Source organism: Desarmillaria tabescens (assembly GCF_030435595.1).
Source record: "Desarmillaria tabescens strain CCBAS 213 chromosome Unknown EV420scaffold_124, whole genome shotgun sequence".
NCBI classification, from domain to species: Eukaryota; Fungi; Basidiomycota; class Agaricomycetes; order Agaricales; family Physalacriaceae; genus Desarmillaria; species Desarmillaria tabescens.
The window spans coordinates 39,220-63,183 of record NW_026848423.1 but is presented as its reverse complement, the minus strand read 5'-3'; the positions used below and the strand labels follow the sequence as shown (position 1 = coordinate 63,183).

The 23,964-nt window shown below is 49.6% G+C and overlaps 2 protein-coding genes across 2 annotated transcripts; both read right to left on the bottom strand.

Moving 5' to 3' along the window:
* Positions 1-6,962: 6,962 nt before the first annotated feature.
* Positions 6,963-7,829, bottom strand: EV420DRAFT_1652460 (uncharacterized protein; the record flags this gene model as incomplete). The annotated part of the gene is made up of 1 exon (XM_060478649.1): positions 6,963-7,829. The coding sequence occupies one exon, from the start codon at positions 7,827-7,829 to the stop codon at positions 6,963-6,965; it is 867 nt and encodes a 288-aa protein (XP_060322317.1).
* Positions 7,830-8,296: 467 nt separating this feature from the next.
* On the bottom strand, positions 8,297-9,550 carry EV420DRAFT_1652459 (uncharacterized protein; the record flags this gene model as incomplete). Its single annotated transcript, XM_060478648.1, has 1 exon — positions 8,297-9,550. One exon carries the CDS (start codon positions 9,548-9,550, stop codon positions 8,297-8,299), a length of 1,254 nt encoding a protein of 417 aa, XP_060322316.1.
* Positions 9,551-23,964: the final 14,414 nt, after the last annotated feature.

The window sequence follows — 23,964 nt, the reverse complement described above, 5'->3', positions numbered from 1 at the left end:
CCGTCTCCGAGCCGTCCTAGCAGAAATAGAGGAAGAAGACCTCACTAGCCCGACAGAGATCAAGGAGATAAAAGAGACGCCAGTGTAGGACTTTGCGATTCTACTTTGTCAGCTGGGGTTTATCATGGTGTGCCTTATAACACGAATATTCATGCTTATGTTGTATCTGTAGATACTTGTAACAATAAATCGCATTCATCTCGCATTATGAAGGAATTGCAAAACAAGAATGGTGTATCAGGGGATTACCACTGCCCATCAGGCAATGAACCCTGAGGGTTGGGCACAAAAGAGTCAGACCCGACTAGTGACTCGAGGCCGTACCAGTGCGAGACGGATCTCGATCAGTCGATCGAGGATCCAGAAGCAACTCTCGATTGTTCGATCAAGAACCCAGATCAAGTTCTTGATCAACGGATCAAGAGTCCAGGTATGACCAGGAACAAAGCCCAGGAGCGATGGGGCTCCTCATGCCTGTCCCTGCCTTTCGACGCTTGCTTAAAAGCAGGAGGGGGACCCTCAAGTTTGCCCATTAACAGCGTACATGGGATTTCCACTGCTTTCACTAGCAATGAACCCCACCAGTCAAGTCCTAGTACTGGCAGTACTGGCTGTGTCCAAGCCACTGCAAATACCCCTTTGGGGCACACGTACGACATAGCAGAGCCTACCAGTTCAACAGGCGACCAAGGGTGGAACCTTGGGGGTGTGATGTCGTTGTTCCCTGCAGGCAACGTCCACCATATGGGAGGTCAAAATGAGGACTATGTAGTCCAACTCCCGGGAAAGTCGCATATAGCAGCAATGGATCCAGATGATGGTGAACTGGCATCTCCTCCGTGCATCAAGATTCCCTGACGACAGACCACTTCAGTGATGGTGAGGCCGGGGAATCCAGGCGAGTCTAGGGACGAAGCCAAAGGCTGGCGGACCCTAGCAGACCCAATGACAGACTGTTGTAAAGCCTCAGGAGATAACCCAGCACCACACGTGGAACCATGTAGAAAGGATACCCAGGAAATGGCCACCTCTATCGCAGAGGACACCGGCTGAAAAAGCTCAATCACCCACAAGGATCAAGCAGGCTGAACAGGGGAGAGAGGCTCCCCTTCCCAGGTATGTACCTCCTTGAAGGAAGGTACTAACAGCAAAAGCAACCCTAGGTATTTAAAGAGTTTACAGAACTCTCCAAAATCCAGTGAAGTCCCAACTAACCCGAGTGGGTGTCCGCACCGAGGTGAAAGGGAACTGACTGGTCGCATGGTCATAGGAGCAGGGCCTTTGTGGCCTATGGACTGCAACAACGAGAGGAAGACCCCGATATCCCCAGTATCAGCGGAGTACTCTCAGGACTCCCAATGGCTGAAGCCCTTTGGAGCCACCTGGACTTGGCGAGCCATGCGACTCGCCAAGACTCCAGGAGAGAAGATGTCACTTCTCAGACAGTGGGTCCACCCTCAATGACAAGCGGAGGTGGATGAGCCACTGGTTACTGACTTGGAGAACCAAGTCGGGGAGTCCTATTTGGATGAATACCAAAAGCTGGAACATATGGACCAGCTTACCAAACCACCCCAATACGTCCGAGGAGCAAAGGGGCAAAATATCACCATCACCCTACAATTGGAGACCTTTGATACTATGGCCCATCACTCTGCAAAGGCCCTGATCGACAGTGGCTGTACCGGAAGCGCTATTGACCGACAGTGGACCCGTGATCATGGTATTACCATGCATAAAGCAGCTCACCCCACTCCGGTCTATAACACGGATGGTACTCATAACAAAGGCGGCGACATCACTGAATTCGCTGAAGTCTGACTTAAGATCGGAGACCACAGCGAGCATATCGAACTAGCAGTCGTTGACCTAGGAACCACACCCATCTTCCTAGGACACGACTGGTTACAAAGGCACAACCCACTTATCAACTGGAACATGGGTTCGGTAACTTTGGCATGCTGTGACTGCCGCAAAATACCGTTCCGTCTCCCAGACGAAGATCCAGAACAGCAGTGGGGAACCAAAGTTGAGGATGGGGACACCATCCTCATCATAGACTTTGAGGAAGCCTTTCACATATGAGCAGTGGGGCATAAAGCCAATGACTTAGCAGCCAAGGCCAATGAGGGAAAGAGAATAAAGTCGTTCGAGGAGATCATCCCCGAACATTACCAAGACTTCATTGATGTCTTCGCCAAGGAAAACTTCGATGAACTCCCCCCTCGCAAACCTTGGGACCATGCCATTGAGCTGACTCCCAATGCCAATGCCAGTTTAGACTGCAAGATATACCCCTTAAACCCAAAGGAGCAGGAGGAGTTGGACAAATTCCTTGATGAAACCTGGCTACTGGCTGAATTCGACCCTCCAAGTCCCTGATGGCATCTCCCTTTTTCTTCGTCAAGAAAAAGGATGGAAAGTTACGGCCAGTACAAGACTACCACAAGCTTAATGAAATAACCATCAAAAATCGCTATCCTTTACTGCTTATCTCTGATCTTATGGATAAGCTAAAGGATGCAAGGTATTTCACTAAGCTAGACGTCTGTTGGGGATACAACAACATTCAAATCAAGAAAGCGGACAAGTTCAAAGCTGCATTCCACACTAACCGAGGGCTCTACGAGCCCATGGTTATGTTCTTTGGATTAACCAATTCGCCGGCCACATTCCAGTGGATGATGAATGATATCTTTAAAGATCTCATTGCTCAGGGAAAGGTCACCATTTATTTGGATGACATCCTCATCTTCACCAAGGACAAGGCAGAACACCAAAGAATTGTGCAGGAAGTTCTAAAGATTCTGTGAAAGAACAAATTGTTCTTAAAGGCAGAAAAGTGTGAGTTCGAAGTACTCGAGACAGAGTACCTCGGGGTCATTATCAGTGAAGGATCCATTAAAATGGATCCAGTAAAAATCACTGGTATTACGGACTGGCCAGCACCCTCCAAGAAACAGGAACTAAAGTCATTCCTGGGATTCACCAACTTCTACCAGCGATTTATCTGGCACTATAGCGCAATCATCAAACCAATGATGAAACTCATGGGAAAAATTCCTTGGACATGGGGAAAGGAACAACAAGAGGCATTTGAGGAACTCAAATGTCAATTCGCAACAGGAGTCGTTTTGGTGATGCCAAACAACTACAACAAGTTTCGCATGGAGGTGGACTCCAGTGAAGGGGCAATTGGTGCCGTCCTGTCACAGGAACAGGAAGGGAAATGGCGCCCGATCACATTCCTATCAAAATCTCTTTCCGCAACGGAACGGAATTATGAGATTTACGACAAGGAATTACTAGCAATAATGATCGCCTTAGAAGAATGGCGACATTATCTTATGGGTGCCCATCAAGATTTTGAAATCTGGACGGATCACTCAAATCTGCAATACTTCCGCAAACCCCAGAAACTCAACCACAGACAAGCACGGTGGTTTACTGAATTAGCGGAATACCACTTCACGCTCAACCACAAACCGGGAGCATCCAATAGGAAAGCCGACCTTCTAAGTCGATGGGCTGACCATGACCAAGGCAAGAAGGACAATGATGATGTTGTCCTCTTGAAACCGGAATTCTTCCATGCTCTAATAATGCCAACCGAGGAAGAAATTCATAACAAAATCAGAAGGGCAACAAGCAATCACCAACAGTGGGACCGAGGGATTGCTTCAAGCCTCAACCATGAGAAGGGGGTCCTTGAGAAAGACCACCTTCTATTCTATGATGGACGTATCTACGTCCCCCACGACCACACCCTACGAGGAGAACTTATCTCCCATCACCACGATCATGTCTCCATGGGGCACCCAGGCATCGAAAAGACCAAGGAATTGGTCTTAAGGGACTACTGGTGGCCCAAAATGTGAAGGGACGTGGAAACTTATGTATGAGGATGCGAGGCGTGTCAAAGGACGAAAACTGATATGCAGCAGAAAGCAGCCCTGCTACATCCTAACGCTGTACCATTCCGACCTTGGGAACACATCTCGGTTGACATGATCACTGGATTTCCAGAATCCAAAGGCTATGACGTGGTACTAGTCGTCGTAGACCGGTTCTTGAAATACATCATGCTGATTCCTTGCATGAAAGAACTCTCCTTGAGCAGATGGGCCAAAATCCTATGCGACGAGATCATTTGCCGATTTGGAGTTACTCCCTCCAAGGTCATCTCTGACCGTGGACCTCAATTCATGTTGAAGTTCATCACTGAACTATACGCCATGATGAATATTCAAGGAAATCCATCAATGGCCTATCACCCTCAGACAGATGGGCAAACAGAACGGGTTAACCAAGAACTCGAAAAATACCCTTGAGTCTTCGTTAACCACAAACAGGATGACTGGAGCGAATGGCTGCAGTAGGCAGCATTTGCTCACAACAACTGCCAACACTCTGCAATGGGCTTTTCCCCCATCAAAATCGTCTTCGGACAAGATGGGGAAATTCGCCCAACCGTGGTGAGGCAGTCGGAAACACCATCGGTAACTGACTTCGTTGAAAGCCTCCAGAGAGTATGCAAGCAAGCAGAAGACTCTTTGAATAAAGCTGCCGGAGTTATGAGAAAGGCTTATGACAAACACACTCGCCCTGCACAGGAGTACCAACCAGGAGATAAAGTCTGGTTGGACTCAACCAACCTTCACCTCCCCCGACCGGCAAAAAAGCTAGGTGACAAACGTGTCAGCCCCTTCGAGATTATTTCTAAAAAGGGGCCCTCTGCATATGAACTAAAGCTACCACCAGGATGGAAGATCCACAACAAGTTCAACGAACGATACCTAACTCCGTATGTCCCCCCAGAGTTTTCCAACCAGGAAAAACCTCTGCCACCCGAACCAGAACTCGTGGAAGGTGAAGAAGAATACGAAGTAGAAGAACTACTTCAGGACCACAACTGTATCATCGGCCGAGGACACAGCTGGAGGATCATAACAGAATATTTGGTCACATGGAAAGGATACCCAGTGGAGGAAGCTACTTGGGTCAAGAGGAGCAATCTCGCCAATGCCGAAGAACTCGTCAAACAATATGAGAACAAGGAAGACCGTGTACAGGATCATGATTTGCGACACTTGGAAAATGAAGGAGGATGTATAACCATATCATCTCCTGGCTCTTCAACCACTGAGAGCTCAACACTCTTCCCAGTCGCAAACAGGAATAATACCGATTCATTATTCTCCAACGAGCAGGACTTTTATTCATCAGACACAGATGAAGACGTCTTCGAAGATGAATGTTCCAGATCTCCCCTAACGACTCAAACCGACCCTAGTTTCCCCCTCAAAGAACAGGGCATGTCTGCCTGGGAGCAAAATGAGGATTATAAATGGGATATGGAATCTACTAACTCCCTCGATTCAGGGAGTGAGTACGACTAAAGGACTGTCAGGACGACAGTCTTAGTCAGGGGGTATTATTATGACTTTACCCCTATTTTTTCTTATCTTATCTTATCTTTATCCCTTGGAACCCCGGACCTGCCTATCTTATCTCTCAGACCCATGATATTCTGCTGGCATACTCCTTACCCGTTTACCCAGTTGCCATCACCCCAGTTCACAGCTGCTGCACCCCAGATGACCAATGACTCGCATGCACCATCATGCTTCTCTTGATGGCATCATGCTTCTTAGTAGTTGGATGAGAGTCGACCACCAGTCGAGGGCGGTCTGCGGGATGCAGCCTATTCAGACAGAGTCCCATGCAGATGCAGGTGATATGCGCTCTTTACTCTCATTCGTTGGGAGTACACTTCTTTTAGTGTCCTCACTCCTCATTCGTTGAAAGACGCACTTCTCATTGCATGTGCCCTTGTAGACACTATTCTTAGTACGAGTCTAACATGTATTTAAGCTAGCCTACGCTGTGGCCTTAGACCCCAGCTTTGGCTAAGGTTATATACTCCTAACTCTTACAAGCTCCCTGCTTTCGCTATAAAGTGATGCCTAACTTCTTGCAATCTACCAATGCCTCTCTAACACTGAATCACCAAATGCGAGTGACAGGATAGAGATCAGCCTTGGTCCAGATTAGAGTTAGTGCTTAACAAAAACAAGTTGAAAAGAAAAGTCATGAAGACTCTTCACCATCCATTTCTCCTATTGATCAGGACCAGGAGCTGGACATAGATTATCTTTATGAATGAGGGAGTGACCAGAAAGGATGTCAATTTGTTGGGGCCATTTAAATGGGGTGAGTTTGGTCTTGTCTCTGATAAAACGAACAGAAGGACAGTCCAACCAAGGCTTCGGCAGATCTGGTCAAGTGTTTCTGCCATAGAGTGAAGAGAAATAGGCCATCGTTTTCGATTTTATATCATGGGCACTTGTGAGATAGGTTCGAGAAGAGGGGTAATCAGTATTAGGAACTGAAATGGCAGGAGGGGGTCCTTGAAAGTTAGAAGGAGGATAAAGACACTTTGCAGAACCACCAAAAAGGCATCTGTTAAGACGGCTCTTATCATAGGCAGTAGAGTGCAAGTGTCATTCATCTCTTTCAGCTTTATATCAAAGCTTAGAAAGGGAAGAATGTGCTTTCCTGAAAAAGAGAAGAGAAGATGGTGAGTAGAAGAGAGATGGCAGAGACAAGAGTGGATGAAGAAAAGGATGACCGGAGAGTGCCTGAAGATAAGTTGCTGTCCAAGGGTTTCGAGTGCACAACTGAAGCAGCAACCTCCTTTTCAATGCAGAGATAAACCTGTTCAATTGAGAGTACTTGCGAAGGATAAGGCTGATTGTGGGGTTGATTATCTTTTGGTTTGATGAGTGGTGAGCCTTGGGCATGTCAAAAGCTTCGAGTCCAGCAGTGAGGAATATATCTGTTAGTGCCTGCCACTGGAAGAGATAATTGGAGTCATTGGTGATTGGTTGTTCATTGAGTTTTGCTTCCCGTGCAAGAAGGTCAACATGGTCAGCAAATGTTTTAAATCGGTGAGACTCATGTCATTTAGGGACAATGAAGCAGGGAGGATATGGGGACTGATCTTGAGGACATGCAGATGACAAGGATGATGAAGCATTGAGGGCAGCTGGGGGTGAGCAGACAATTGCTGAAGATATCAGCTGATGATCAGTTCCAGGCATAAAAGACTGAGGAGTGGAGATGACTGAGATATCAATACCATGGGCAGAGTGCACACAATGGTCAATGATGGACCAACAGGAGCCATTGTAGGCATTGAGGGTGAACACATGATGAGCATCGTTATCATTCTGGATTTCACATGTATCAATCCCATGAGACTGCTGTAAGAAGTGACAGTATGCAGTGCATGCATGATTATTACCAGTCGCTTCACCCATTACCTCAGATGACATAAGAGTAGCATTAAAGTCACCTATGACTTGCCAGGAGTGTTGAGCAGTTGCACATAGGTGGTAAATGTGGTCCCAAAAGTCATGAAGAGTGTCATGCAGGTTTGGAGCTCCCCCTGGATTGTATGGAGCATATACCCCCACGAGGTGATGGGGAAAGCCCCTACCAGAGTCTGAGGGGATAATGACATCAATGCATACAGCTCTTCCGGCCAGTTGGGGTGGCAGCAGGACCATTTGTGAATGCAATGATGCAGTAACACCTAACGCAACACCCCATTTGGAGGTGGTTCTGTCAGCTTTAACACCAGGAGATTCAAATACCTTATAGTCTGGTATGTTGATGCACAAGTGCACAGAGGATTGAGACTTGGTCTCAGCAATCAACCAGGCATGCAGACAGTGGGCTGACACAATGTTAGAAAAAGCAGAATGTTTCATAACATTGGCAAAACCATTCGCATTTACAGAGACAGTCTGAAAGGACTGAGACATATTTGCAGATACAGAAGAGAAGAAACAGAAGAAAAGAAGGAGATGGAAAAGAACAGGGATAGAATAATGATTTTTCATAGAAGGAGAAGAAAGATGTATATTGACTCCCATATCTCGCCCAGATCAGCAGAACATTTTTGAAGGTGATTGAATGGTTCACTGATAGTGAGAGGAGATGAAGCAAGGTTACAAGAAGAAACATGAAGGAAAGGAGGAATGCTCACAGATTGATCCATTTGGGGTGTGTTATTTTCATGGACAGTGTCGAGACGATGACGTTGATGGGGGTGGTTGTCCTCCTCGCCTTCAGGGTGTTGATGGGGAGGAAGTGGGGGCCCATCAGTGGAAGGCGTCAATGAGAAGGTCACCATCCTGTCAGTCAGTGATGTATAGTAGACATTAGCTTCACCTCGTAATTTGTCTTGAAGTTGAATGGCCCTGTCAAGCACAGCAATCTGATTATTGGCCTATGCCTTGACATCATCATTAGGAGTCATGAGCAAGAAAAGCTCCTTAGAGGACTGTTCAGTGTGAAGATGAGTGAGCTCATTGTCTGCTATAGTCAAGTGATGTAGACCAGTTTGAGAGGCAACAGACATTGCAAACACATTTTGAAGAGCATTGACAGAGATGTTAATATTCATAAGAGACTGGTTCTGGATGTTGAAGACATTCTGAATGGATTGAACGGTTTGTACACTGTTTTCGCAGAGTAGATCAATCTGCTGTTGCAGGTTTTGAAGATTGGCAGAGGCTGTGGCCGAGTTTTCACTATGAAGATAAGTAGGAGAGGCAGGACATCCATGCAGGTTAAAGAAGAAGAGATACATGGGTTTCAAAATGGTGACATAGGGAGGCATGCCCCAAGGCAGAGGCAGGTCGGTGTTGAGCAGGCGAATGGTGGTGTCAAAGCTATCCATGATGACGATGTAAGTGTCACCATTCAGTTCCATCCTGCTCCAGATAATCAAGTGAGGACCAATAGTGTCATGAATGACTGCATCCATCCCACCCTGAAAACCCTGAATTCCACCACAACCAGTGATAGCAATGTCATATCCAAATTCCAGCACAATGAAACAAGGCTGGAAAATGAGAAAGACATGATGATTGATAACTATTGGGTTGGATTCCAGGTTTTCAATGGATGCAGGATCGAGAAAGTCAAATGCAACACGGATAGAGTTCATGAGGGGTGTGATGGTATGAAACTGAAAGAGCAATCCCCTGCTGTTCAGAGCAGCAGCGAGCTGGTCCTTCATATTCTCAGCATCATTGGCACTGTCCATGTTGAAGAAGCCCCTTTGAGTTCGGTCATACCCACTTGTAACCTTCCAGTTGGCTTTGAGCCTGCCATGAGCAATGATAGCACACCTGATGCCATATAGAATGTCGAGGTGAGGAGTGGCGGAGAGCGATGGGGATAGGGATATGAAAACATAATCAACTGCCTGTCGAGCATTTCCTGAGACAACTTTAAGATCAGAGGGTAAAGGCATGTAGGTTTGGGGTGAGGTGAGGCAAGCGTGTTGGACAATGTGAGGGTACATGGCCACAAAGTCAGTCTGAGCAGATGACTTTGAGGACCAATCCAGTCCAGACACAGCGAGCTCCAAACCTACAAACACAGTAGAAGGGGGTTTGAGCTCTCCAGGAGGAGTATGAGGGTGAGGGAGGTGGTCGAGGCTGGGGTTTTCAAAGGGAGGCAGTGGGTGAGACATTGTTGCAAAAAGTGCAGGGTTGGTTTCAGATTCTTGAGAGTGAAAATCAAGTATTAGAAGGTGATAAATAAGGTAAATTGACAAGGAGAGTAATGTTTGGAAGAATTAGAGTGAGACTATAGTAAATGGTGGCAGCAGTGGTGGTGGTGGTAGTCCGGGGTAGGGTACACAGTCTGGCCCATGCACTCAGCGAGAGCATACTAGGTACTTAGTAGCAGAGTCGAGAGTGAGGAAGTAGTGGTCAAAAGAGGAGGGGAGGATGAAGGGGTAAAGTGGGAATAAAGCAGGGAGCTGGAGTTCGATCCTAAAATCGACCTGGCTTTTATATCCAAGGAATCCGATCTGAAACAGCATGGAGTTTCAAGTGGAAAGGACCTGGAGAGAACACAAAGAGAGAATAATGAAGCAGATGTCAGATGTTGATAGTGCTATCAAGATATTTGAAGTTCAGCGATTTTGAAAGGTATGCTGGCCACCAATGTATTCCATTATCGCATCTCTACCCCTGTGATCTTGCTGGTTTCTCTTGGTAAATTTATCAGAGAGTCCTGCTGACAGCCTGTCAAAATGTGTCCCTCTTATTCCCTTATCTCCATCAACTCAACCTCTCATCTCCTGCCCTTTCCTTCCTCCTACCCTCTTTTCTCCTCCATGCCATCTAGCATGACATCAGCACACCCTACTGCCTCCCATTTGTCCTTGATGGTTAATAATACAGGGTGAAGCTATAGGCGTTGATGCCCATATCGAGATCAACAACATTGATCAACCATATGGTGCACACTTCCTTCCTCCCACCACCACGGTAAGTTTTATTCCTTCTCATTGTATGTTCTTATGCTTATGACCTCAAATTTAGAGTCTTGTTAGCTGCACAAATCTATGGTATGTGTTCCTAGTTTGTACCTTGGCTGATCTTCATGCTCCAGATGGCCTCAAGCCCTGAATTTTCGTGACGGACGATATATGACACAATGTTCACATTGTTTTCTTTACCTCTAGGTCTCCTGGTTGGGTTAACTCACATAGAATTTGCAGAGCAGAGTGCATTTAGATTTCCAAGGTGAGTGTTGGCCTGCAGCTACCAGTTTCAGAACTGAACTAACTAACAGCCAATTAGTTTCTGTTGCTACTGTTGAGGTATCCTGTCAGGCTGGCACTTCCACATGAGGATGGTGCCAGTAAATACGTACATATGGTAGTTGCATGGCATTTTTCTTAATCAATTCTCACTTCTTGCACCCATCTCTATTATGACTTTACCCCTATTTTCCTTATCTTATCTTATCCTTATCATCCAGAACCCCAGACCTACCTATCTTATCTCTCAGACCCATGATATTCCACCAGCACACCTCCTACCCGATTACCTGGTTGCCATCACCCCAATTCCCAGCTGCCACACCCCAGATGACCGATGACCCGCATGCATCATCATGCTTCTCTTGATGGCATCATGCTTCTTAGTGGTTGGGCCCAAGTCAACTGCTGGTCGAGGGCAGTCTATGGGATGCAGCCTATTCAGATGGAGTCCCACACAGATGCAGGTGATATGCGCTCTTTACTCTCATTAGTCAGGAGCACACTTCTTTCAGTGTCCTCCCTCCTCATTCATTAGCAAATGCACTTCTTCCTGCATGCGCCCTTATAGATACTATTCTTAGTACGAGTCTAACATGTATTTAAGCTAGCCTACACTGTGGCCTTAAGCCCCAGCTTTGGCTAAGGTTATATACTCCTAACTCTTACAAGCTCCTTGCTTTCACTATAAGTGATGCCTAACTTCTCGCAATCTACCAATGCCTCTCTAACACTGAATCACCAAATGCGAGTGACAGGATAGAGACCAGCCTTGGCACAGATTAGAGTGAGTGCATAACAATTAGCTGAAGCTTGCCCTTACTACCCTTACCATTGTTGAAATGGTAACTGTATTGCTTCAAGGCAGTCACTGTTATACTTCCAAAGAAAGGAAACCTTCAGCCCATTATTTAAAATGGCACCCACCATACCCCGAGATCATAAACATTCATTGTGGTACAATGAACTTTATGCCGCTCACTGTTAGCCACTAACTCTTATCGACTTAGATCAACCAAGGATCGCTACTCGCACTTCAGTAGACGATACACTTGGGGGTCAAAGGCGATGAACGGAGTCAGGAGCGAACTTAGATAGTCGTGAAACACGGAGTTCGATGTTAGGTAGGTTAAACCTTAGCTGAAGCTGGAGTTTAGACCAGCTGAGGCTCTACTTAAATACACTTGAGTACGCTAATAATAGTACTGTGAGAAACTGTCTGTTGCGATCGCATATGAGTAATCTGGCTGAGTAAAACGAAGAAAAATGAATAAACCGTAACATTACCCCCCCCTCAAGACTCGTTCGTCCCGAATGAGCTTGAACTCTCCTCCTGTGTCGCAGATTCGGTGTCGTAGGAAGTTGAATTGCTGTCATCCTCCCCAGTATCCCCCTGTTCGCTACCGAAGTCCCAGTCTTCATGGATTCGTTGTAGACTTTCCAAGTTGATTTCTGATTCGTCGTCAACCCCGACGGTGGGTATCCCATTTGCTTCGTTCGAGGTTACCGAGGGTATAGATGAGGAAGAGCGATTAGAGTCCTGTTGGGCTTCCGAGTCAACGGTCTCGACGTCTGTAAGGCATGGAGTATCGGGTTCATCATCCGCTGTTTTGGCGCCAGGAGGTGTCTTAGTTTCCACCCCGACCGCCTTTCCGTGCTTGCCGATTTCCCACTGGATCCTTTGGATTCGGGATTCGTACTCGGTTACCAACTCCTCGGCGTTAGCCATATTCGAGCGTTTTACCCAGGAGTTCTCTTCCATTGGATATCCCTTCCATTTTACCAAGTATTCCGTTATTGTACGACGGGTGCGCCCACGACCGATGACTTTGTCGCGCTGTTCCACAATCTCCTCAATTTCGTATTCTTCCTCATCGTCAATTAATTCCGGGGGTGGTCTCTCGGGACGAGGTTGGTTCGGAAAGACTGGGGCGACATAAGGGATAAGGAGAGATTCGTTGAAGCGGTTATGAATCTTCCAGCCTTTGGGTAGCTTTAGCTCGTATGCTGAAGCCCCCTTTTTCATGGTAATCATAAAGGGCCCTACCCGACGGTCTCCGAGCTTTTTTGTAGGGCGAGGGAGGTGAAGATTCGTCGTATCCAGCCATACCTTATCTCCTACTTCATACTGAACGGCGGTGTTTTTGTGCTTATCATAAGCTTTTTTCATCAACTCCGCTGCCTTTTCCAAAGACCTTTTCGCTTCGCTCTGTGCCTTCTCTATTTTCTTCCACCAGTTTCCCTGCTGCTGGAACCGTGGTCGTCTTTCGAGGGTTTTTAATAACCTCTCCATCCCTCCCGAAGAGTACTCAGTAGGGAGAGTATCCCGTCACCGAATGTTGGCGATTATTATGCGTAAATGCGGCCAATGGCAACCATTCGCTCCAATCGTCTTGTCGATCATTGACGAACATCTTAAGATACTTCTTGATCTCTTGATTGACCCTTTCGGTCTGCCCGTCCGTCTGGGGGTGATAAGCAGTAGAGGGGTTACCCTCAACATGAAGAAGTCGATAAAATTCTTTCATGAATTTGGAGATGAATACCGATCCCCGATCAGAGATTACTTTTTCGGGCATCACGCCGTAGGGTACGTAGATGTAGTCCCTCAGGATCTTGGCGAAGCCTAGGGAAGTGAGTTCTTCGGTACACGCGATGGGGATAATGGCTTTGGAGAAACGGTCCACGATGACCAGGATGGAGTCGAATCCTTTAGAGCCTGGGAGTTTAGTGATCATATCGACCAAAATATGGGTCCACGGTCGTACTGGAATTTCGTTAGGATGAAGCGGGGCCTTCTTCGGTCGTCGATCTGCTTTTGTTCGTTGGCAGACGTCGCAACCTTTTACGTAGGCTTCCACATCTCGGCGCATCCGGGGCCACCAGTAGTCGCGTAATATCAGCTCCTTCGTTTTTTTGATTCCTGGATGCCCGGCAGTGACATGGTCATGTTTGAGAGCTATGAGCTGCCCGCGGAGGTCACGGTCTACCGGTACATAGATCCGTCCATCATACCACAACAGGTCTTGGTCGCGGGAAACCCCTTTTTCGTGATTTAGGGAGTCAGAGATCCCTCGATCCCAGTGACGGGGGTTGTGCGTTGCTACCTTGATCCGCTCGTGGAGCTCCTCGGCGGAGGGCATGATTAGGGCCCGGAAGTGTTCCGCTTTGAGGACTACGACGTCGCGGTTGTCTTCTTTTCCCTGATCGTGATCCGCTCTTCTTGATAACAGATCCGCCTTGCGATTTTGGGCCCCGGGTTTGTGGTGTAAGGTAAATTGGTATTCAGCCAACTCCGTTACCCACCGGGCCTGTCGTCTGTTAAGCTTCTGGGGCTTTCGGAAGTATTGGAGATTGGAATGATCGGTCCAAATCTCGAAGTCCTCCCGGGCTCCCATAAGGTACTGGCGCCATTCTTCGAGTGCGATCATTATGGCCAGAAGCTCCTTGTCGTAGATCTCATAGTTTCGCTCGGTCGCGGACAAGGCTTTGGACAGGAAGGCCACCGGTCTCCACTTTTCCTCCTGCCATTGGGATAGCACCGCCCCTATCGCTCCTTCACTGGAGTCCGCCTCCACCCTAAACCGCCCTTCGTCCAATGGAATTGCGAGCACCACCTCCTCCCGGAACAACTCTTTGAGCTTCTCGAACGCCTTCTGCTGAGAGTCTCCCCAGTTCCACTCCTGCTTGCCGGTGAGGGACGTCAACGGTTTGACGTGCTTGCTATAGTCTCGGATAAACCGTCGGTAAAAGTTGCAGAACCCGAGGAACGACTGTAGTTCTTGCTTCCTCCGGGGGGTCAGCCAATCCAGGAGGCCTGCAATTTTGACCGGGTCCATACAAATCTTTCCTTCACTAATTATGACTCCGAGGTATTCGGTTTCTTCCACCTCGAACTTGCACTTCTCCCGCCTTGAGGAACAGCTTGTGCTCTCGTAAGATCTTGAGCACCTTCCGTACTATTCGCTTGTGTTCGGCCTTGGTTTTGGAAGCGATGAGTATGTCATCCAAATATACGGACACCTCTCCAGCCGCTATCAAGTCCTTGAAGATGTCGTTCATCATCCACTGGAATGTTGCGGGGGAGTTGGTAAGTCCGAAGAACATTACCAACGGTTCGTAGAGCCCTCGATTGGTGCGAAACGCCACCTTCCACTCATCCCCTTGTTTGATCCGCACATTGTTGTACCCCCAACGAACGTCCAGCTTGGTGAAGTATTTGGCCTTCTTGAGTCAGTCCATCAATTCCCCGATAAGCGGCAGCGGATAGCGATTTTTGATAGTCATCTCGTTGAGTTTACGGTAGTCTTGGACGGGACATAGCTTCCCATCCTTCTTCTTCACGAAAAAGAAGGGCGAAGCCATAGGGGATTTCGACACTTGGATTCGTCCCGTGGACAGGTTCTCGTCGAGGAACCGGTCTAACTCTTCCTGCTCGGCTGGATTAAGGGGATAGACTTTACAGTCTAAGTTGGCGTTGGCGTTGGGAATAAGTTCGATGGCGTGATCCCAGGGCTTGCGCGGGGGTAGCTCATCGAAGTTCTCTTTGTCGAATACATCCTTGAATTCGCGATACTCCTCCAGGACAATCTCTTTGAAGGATTTGGAGGCTTTCTTTGCGTTGGCTTGAGCCGCCAGCTCATTAGCCCTAGTCCCCATAGCCCGTACATGAAAGGCTTCTTCAAAGTCTATTACCAGAATGGTATCCCCTTCCTTGTACTCGTCCCATCGTGCCGAGGGGTCGGTGTCGGGGAGGGAAAAGGGGATTTTCCTGCACGTGCATCGGGCCAAGGTAACCGCCCCGGTGTCCCAGTTGATGAGCGGGTTGTGACGTTGTAACCAGTCATGCCCCAGGAACAGAGGGGTGGAGCCTAGATCAACTACGGCTAGTTCGATCCGTTCCACGTGGTCTCCTATGCACAGCCGTACTTCGGCATATTCGGTGATATCCCCTCCTTTGTTTCGAGTGCCATCAGCATTATAGACCGGAACGGGTCGGGCCGCTTTCTTAAGGTTGAGATTATGGGACTGGGCCCAGGCGCGGTTGATTGAACTACCGGTGGCCCCACTGTCGACGAGGGCGCTCACGGCGTGGGTTTCCCTCGTGTCCAAAGTTTCTAATTGCATTTTTATCGAGACGTTACGCCCCTTCCTCCCCCATATATACATTGGGGGCTTCTGCAAATCTTCCATCCACTGTCACCTTTCTCAGGCTTGGCTGGCCGTTTCTGTCTGCTCCTCCAGTTGGTGACACAGCTGGTCGGTTACTTCTCCCCTACGTCGAGGGTGTACCCAACCGTTGAGTACTGCGCGGGCGGCGGCATCCCCTCGAGCGATTTGTAATGCTCGTCGGGTCCATAGGATGCCGTGGGGCTCGTAGTACATCTCCATGGTCACCTTCTTGTTGTTCAGGGTCGCGGAGAGAGAGACAATGGGCGAAGGCGTCCTTTTTGGGGTCACGACTGGGATATCGGACCGTAAGTGGGCTTCTTCGTCTTCTACTTCTTCCAACAAGACCGATGGGGTCTTCCCTCGAAGTGGCATTTGGTCACCGGGATGAGAAAGGTCCCGAGGCGGCATTTGGGCACCTTTGGTCATTGAGGTGGTGGAGGGCTCGCTGCCCTGTGTTCGGCCCTGGCCACGGGCACTTGTGCACGGCGTTGTAACCTCCACAGTGGATCCGTACTTACTGCTCTTCCTGGACCCGGCGGTACTTCGGGTAACCCTTCGCGGGGGCACACATATTGGCTCCCTTGAAAGGTCCTCACTGTTTGCCGATGTAAGGGCTACTGGGTGAGGGTGGTCATCCGAGTTCATCGCCTCAGCTGCTTTTCCGACGCATCCTGCTGGAGCAGGCGGCCCCACAGGCGGGGACGCAGGCCCAGCGGGCTGGGTTGTCGACCTTTCTCCCTCTCCGGGGTGACCTCCCCACGTCTGGGGTGCAGTCGGGACTCGACCTAGGGGGCTCTGCCCTCGAGGGGCCTTCCCTGTGCGGTGAGCCAGGGGTTCCTGAGCTCGGACGGCCCCTAGGGGTTCAGTACTGGGCGCAGGCTGCGCGGAGTGGCGGGAATCCCCTCCTACGCCGTGATTAGCTGGCAATTCATTCTTCTCAGTTTCTTCAATGGGTAACACGGCGAAAAAGTTGGTATATTGTTCATAGGGAGTACCTACATACATAGTATAAGTCCGACTAGAAGTACATGAGCGCGTACCGGTAGAAACTGAGTCCTTTGCCGACACCGTCGAATCACTTATTTCGACGCCGGCTCGTCTTTTGACGACTTCTCCTCCTTCACCTCCTCGATCTTTGATTCCGTGCCGTTCTCTTCTTTTTCGGCCTCTGCGAGTAGCTGTCGTAGTCGTTGGGCGTTGGGCTTTTTGCGAGGTGGGAGTTTGACGGGGAGCCACTTCGACTTGTCGGTGGGACATTTATGGTCCCGGCTCCACCTGGTATTTCCGCATTTGAAGCACCATTTATCGCTCCGCAGCTTGTCGATTTCCATCGGCTGCCCGGCACCTCCATAGGTGGTTCCCGTGGCGTCCTTCTTATCGCCACTAGACCCCTGACCGCTTCCCTTCGATTGGTTTTGATTGCCTCGACCCGAACCTCCCTGGTTCGAGGAGGACTTACTGCCCAGTCCTTGGGCCACTCCGTACCGATAGTTAGCGTCGATCCTTAGGACTCGCGCCTTCCACTCTGCGTAGGTTGTGGGGCGCTCATTGTCCCCATGCATAACCGTATTCCGCACCGTCGGCCTTATCGCGGCTTTGATCGCTTCGAACATCTGTTTCTCGTCCCCGAATTCCTCGCACTTGTGGGCCAGCCGTTCGAACTTTGCAAAGAACTCGATGGCTGACTTAAAGTCCGATTGTCGGACCTTCTTCCATTCTGCCTTCCAAATGGTCAACTCCACTACTTCTCGGAACTGGACAGTGAGGTCATGGGAGAATTCCGCCCAGGTGGGGAATCTCCAATGACCCTGCGGGTCCCGATAGCGGTAGTACTGATCAACCCACCATTGTTGCGCCTCTCCCCGTAGGTACCCTTGCGCAAACGTGATATGATAAGGATTTTGTCCTTGATTGTTCATCGTGTAGTACATGGGGAATACCTGGAAGTAAACTTCGCAGTGGTGGAGGAACCGCGTGATGTCCGAGGACACCCCGGTGAAGTACTCTGGCTGGGTGATCAACTTGGGCTTTACGTCATTCCATGGGTTGTTGACTGCCCCCGGTGTGAGTTGCCAAGGAGGAATTGGGTCTGGTGGGGAAGGTACGTGAGGCGGCGCCGGCAGCTTCGATGGCCGAGAGAGGGATCGTAGGTGTCGATTGTCCCCAGGTGGGGGATATCCTCCAAAGTTCTGGGGCGGATCGGGTGGTCCCGAAGGCGGTACTGGGGGTACCGTGGACCCCTTGCCTTTGTCAGGATGAGAGGGCCCCGCCCCTGCATCTGCAAAGTCGTCGTCATCCCTCCCGGCCCCTGCAAAGAATCCCGGGCCGAAAAAGTCCTGTCTCCAGGGGGTTCGGCATGGGTTGGGGTCGTCGATAGGGTTCGCACCCCTGCCTAGGGTCCTCCAGGTGGACCTGGTTCCATACCCCAGCTGCTCGGTGCCACGTCTCGACTTCAAGTATGTTCTTCATCAAGTAGACATCGCCCATACTCCGGGCGTGTCGGTAATCTTCTCCCGCCTCGGTGAATAACCACTGCGGGTCCTTCTCCATATCCTCCATCATAATTTCATACAGCCCGTGCCAAGGTAGGAGGTCGAAGATGGCGGGCCTCGGAGAGGGTCCATTAAGAAGGACCGCTCTCACCGCTGCCATCACTGTCAGTTCGAGGGTCCGGTTGGGTGGTCGGCTCGGCATCCTTTGACGCCTCCCTCTCTCGGGCGATACGGTCGATCTCCCTGTTTCTCCTCCACCTTCCGATGTCTGAGTCCTCGTCGGAGATCTCCGACTGGTAGGAGTTCCAGGCTCTCCCTCTTGCCTCGAGGTCGGTTCTGGCTCGTCGTGCTGCCCCTGTGTAACGGACGGCAGCGGCTCGTATTCTGTTTTCGACCTTGGTGTCTGTGGCGTCGGGCTCAAGGGGAAGGTCTCACCAGCCTCCAGGTCCTTGGAGGGCATCCTCCTCAGCCCTTCGGACGCGTGCGTCATGCGCTCTTCCTCGCTCCATTCGGGCCTCAATTTCTGGGGCTGACCGGGCAGCTCGAGGGAGTCCGAGGGACTCGACGTACGTATGATAGAGGAGCGGCCACGGACGCTGAGAGAGAGGGACGGGGTCGGCGAAGGCTCTCGACGGGACTGACGGGCTCCAGTTGGAGACTCCGGCGAGGCGCTCGGAAGCGGTAACTGTTCCAAGGTCCTCGGCTCCGTACTCTGGGAACTCGCCCCAAAGCTCCCCACTCGTCTGCTCGTGCGCGGGGTCGATGGGAGCGAGTGCTGGGGTCTCGGCCTGGTCAGGGACTGAGTCGGGCTCCGATCCGGACGCAACTCCGGCCACAGGAGTTTCTTCCCGGTCGTCGGCGTAGACCCAACTGGTGTGGGGGTACCAGGCGACTGGCTCTCCCCTATCGGCCGGCCAGGACTCTGGAATAGGCTGTGCGTTACTTGTACGGGTGGTAGCCGCGGAGGCTCCAAGGCCAAGCTCTCCGGAATCTTCGTCGAAGTCGTCCCTTCCTTTTCCTTTAGCGTATCTTCGCTGCTCCACTCTCCACTCTGCGTCTGTCCACCTGTTCTGGGAGCGTCCACTCCGGTCATCTCCGGTATAGGTAGCATCTTCCTCCTCGTTCGGGTAGAGGTCACCGAGGAGGTCTTCGAGTTGGATCCTCTCAAGCTCGGTGAGCTCGTCTCCTTCGAACTCTGTATCGACATCCTCTTCTTTGCCCTGCTCCAGATTCCCTCCTTCTTCTCCTGACTCGCTTGTGACTGGAGACTGAGCGAAGAGGCCTGGAATGGGTGAGTCTCCTCGGTCGAGGAGTATGCCCCGGGTATCGGTGATGTCGACTGACCCGTCGGACTCGGTGGCGCTTCTGTAGGAGTCTGTGCTCGGTCCTGAGGATCCCGAGCTGGACTGCGACGACCCGTAGAGGGACTCTCCAGGTCCTCTGGGTGTGATAGGTCGGCCATCGTGAAGGGTTTGCTGCGAGGCCGCGGGTATGAATATTATTGGTGGTGGATACGCTGGTGTCGCCGGGACGTAGTGGAACGGGAGTTGGGCTTGTACGTGCCTCTGCTGGCGACAGCACCGTTGGAGGTAGTACAAGGAGGTGAACAAGAAAAAGGTTATAAAAAGCGCGGAGATTATGGGAATGGCGTCGGATAAGGGCATCCGTGCGTGGGCTTATTTTTGAGATAATCCGGCGACCACGATGGACCATACGACGGTCAAGGCAAGGATAGTTAAGGCGGCAAGGGTCGCGATAATCAAGCTGAGGTCGGCGTCGTAATCGGAGCCGGTCATCAACGGGATATCGTCGTCGAATGAAGGGTCAGTCAATGTCAGCAGGATTACTGCCAACAGGGAAGCTGACTTTAGGGATAGGTTGAAAAGTTTCGTTGTGCCTTTAGACGAGAGGAAAGTATCCACCGTACAGTGCTACTAGCAGTCCTGCTAAAAGCGGTGCGGCGATACAAACTCGGATAAGGGCGAGGGTAAGGAACACAGTTGTTAAAGCTGCGAAAATAGGATCGTTGATGATGTGGGGCAAAACCCAGGTGATTACTGCAGCTTGGAGCAGTAGGTCGAAGGGAGTAACCCAAAGGGCTACTGCAACAAGGATGTGTATCGGGTGAATTTTGGATGGACGCTTTTCCGTTGGTCCGCTCGCTGTGCGCTGACAATCACGAGATTGTCCACACGAACGCAAGGCGACGACCTCTCTGGTCAAGCGATAGGGAACCGCATAAAAAGGTTGGGCAGCGCTCTTTCTCAGAAGTGACGCTGAGCAACGTAGGTCGAGCTTCGGCTAAATGTTAGCCACTAACTCTTATCGACTTAGATCAACCAAGGATCGCTACTTGCACTTCGGTAGACGATACACTTGGGGGTCAAAGGCGATGAATGGAGTCAGGAGCGAACTTAGATAGTCGCGAAACACGGAGTTCGATGTTAGGTAGGTTAAACCTTAGCCGAAGCTGGAGTTTAGACCAGCTGAGGCTCTACTTAAATACACTTGAGTACGCTAATAATAGTACTGTGAGAAACTGTCTGTTGCGATCGCATATGAGTAATCTGGCTGAGTAAAACGAAGAAAAATGAATAAACCATAACACTCACCCCCTCAGACCATGCCACCATTATCTTCAGAAGTACCTTCAGTATCTTGACACTAGTAATGGCAGTCGCAGTTCTTCATATCCTCCAACTCACCCGACGCCAAAGAGCACTGACCCCTGGAAGAGGGAGAGTACACGGACTCAATGGCTCATCAACAGGAACCTCCTGAGCAACAAGCACCGTCTGGCTCCAGTCACTCACACCCTGGCCAAGGGGGGAGTGAGACACACTTCGACACCCCTTACCCAACAGAGAAGAGCGAGCCTCCATGCTCAAGCTTCAGAGCGAGGATCAGAGGGGAACGAGTAGGTTCTACATCGACGCATTCAACCAAATCGTCCATGGGCAAACCAGGTGAAGAACCACCTTCGAAGAAGGTGAAAACCCATTCCTCCCTGCCTGGTGTTAGCGACTGATTACACAAACAAGATCAAACAACTGAGCATGACTCACACTTCAGTCAGGTGCCCTGTGTTGCTCGCAGGTTTATGTGCAGGGAGCGATTGCTTAGCGAATCGAGAGTGAGTTCAGACTAAGTTATCGGGTGAATAAACTTTAGTTCGAGACTGAGGTTTAAGACCTGCAGTCGAGATACTTATATACACTTTTGGGTATCCTAAATATAGTACAAGAGTCTGTAGTGGTGCAGTAAACACACGGTGAAGAGGCTGGCTGTGGGCACCTGTGGAATAGTGAGCGGGCTAAAAGGCGAACCTCAAAAACCCACACACACACTCACACAACTACACAAACTACAATCACCCTCGTAAGTTCTAGGGGGAGTGATTATTTCTAATGCGATCCAACTATACTCCAATATCTCGAAGAGCTTCTCTTATTCTCAGCGCTCTTAGCAAAGCTAAGCTTTCTCTAATGAATTCCTAAGTCTAGGAACTTTTTACAGGAAGGTCGTTCACTGGCGCAACGCAACCTTCAAGGCAGATTTGAGTTATAATACACAAGGGACACTGATCCCGACAGAAACAGAGGCAATACATGCTGAAACTTTAGTGAGCTCACTAAAAGAACACCACAGGCAAGCACTGACTTTGCCTGCTCGCTACACAACTGTATGTAGGGGTTCTCCAACTAACTCCAGCAGGTTATCTCGACTCAAGAACACTTCAGAAGCGCTCAGAAACAGATTCAGAAATGGAACTTCGAACAGAACTGACATGGAACAGACTGAAACAGAACAGAACAGAACAGAACAGATCTCAGATTTCCACTTCAACACATTCTCCAAACAGACTTATCACACTTAACAGAACAGAAACAGCATCACTGATTCATATTCACTCTGACTAAGTTCTCAAAAGTCTTATCAAAAGGGTATCTCATATTTCTCTGAGTGAGCTCGCTAATTCTATGCACAGCTCGAAGTCACAAACTGATCCTTTGTTATGGTACCGCCTTCAACACGTGCATGGGAACTCGGGGGCTCGAAACCTGCCTCTACCTACTGTAACCAGCCTACTTATACTACAGGGGAATTAGAATTACAAACGTCGCGCAGTACCCAGACTCCTACATGCGTAGCACGTTGCCACCGCTGCCTTACTGAGCATCCGAGTTGGACTTCCCAGTTTTAGTCTCATTTCTATAGTGAGCTTGCTAAACACGTGCCAAGAGGTGCTCTCCCAACACCCGTGGGCTTGTTCTCTAGCAACCGACAGGTCTAGGCACACGGAACTATCAGTTCTGGCATATGTCGTTCAGGACTTCTTTCTTGGATTCACAGAGGCTTCTCGTAGACACGGCAACAAGTGAGTCTTCTAACAATGGGACTCAGAACAATGGGACGCGGGCTCGCGGACTTCGGCCAAAGCCCATTGCCCAAGTTTGTACCAGTGATATCTGTCATCTTGCTTAAGGATTTCCCCAGATTTTCAGGTACAATGTGTCACAGTTAGCGAGCGCACTAAGTACTCTCAGTGTCACTGCAATCTTCAAGGTTTTATCTAGCTCCCATGAGCGTGCCTGTAAGTTAGAGCCTAAGGCATTGGGTATAGGGTTTGGCCTTCTCATCACGCATGCCTGTCAGGTACAGTGCTGTGACTATGTCCTGTTTAGAATCCCATTGCTTCTTATGCCATAAGTTATATTTCATATCATTGCACCACGTAGCATTAGTGTCGACGTGTAGTTTTAGTCCACTCACTCACTATATCTCAGTATGCATGTAAAACACTCTAGATTGCAAAATTACATGCGTAAATAGGCTGCAGTTGCAACAACAGTACTGGCATGTCGGATGCAATCAGAGTCGGAGGATTAGCATATGAGGATTATGATGGGGTGGATAAGATAAGATACGGCATGAAATCGTAATATTACCCCCCTGTTAAGGCAGTCGTCCCGACTGCGTTGTACTTGGGCAAGTGAGCCCCAAGTAGGGAGTGTGCATTTGATTTTATCAGGTATTCTTGTATTGCCTGTACCAAGGGGTGGTCGGTTTCGGATTCGGTTTCTGACCAACTGTCTGTTTCATCGCCGTCTTCCCACCAGTCTGCGGGTGGAGCTGTAATGAATGAGACCTGTTCGAAGTCCTCTATTGCTTCTCGAGCATTGTCTAGTTCGACTTCGTCGATGCATGAATTTTCCTCCCTTGGATAACCTTTCCATTTGATGAGGTACTCGGTTTTGGTTTTTTGTCGCCTTCCCCGTCCCACCGTTCATTCCCTTCGATCCACTATTTCTTCGACTTCGTACTGTTCTTGTCTGTCGATGAGATCTGGTGGAGGCGCCATAGGCTGTATTTGGATTGGGAACTCCGGGGAGTGATATGGGGTTAGGAGGGTTTCATTGAAACACGGGTGGATTTTCCAGGTTGCGGGGAGCTTGAGTTCGTAGGAGGATGCTCCATACTTGGCGAGTACTTTGAAAGGTCCTATGCGTTTATCATCCCACCTTTTCATGGGTCTTGGTAGGTGTAGATTGGTAGAGTCCAACCAGACTTGGTCTCCAGGTTGGTATTCGACCACATTTTGTTTATGCTTGTCATACTGCTTTTTCATCTCTTCCGCTGCTCGTTCGAGGGTCTTGGCCATTTGTTCAT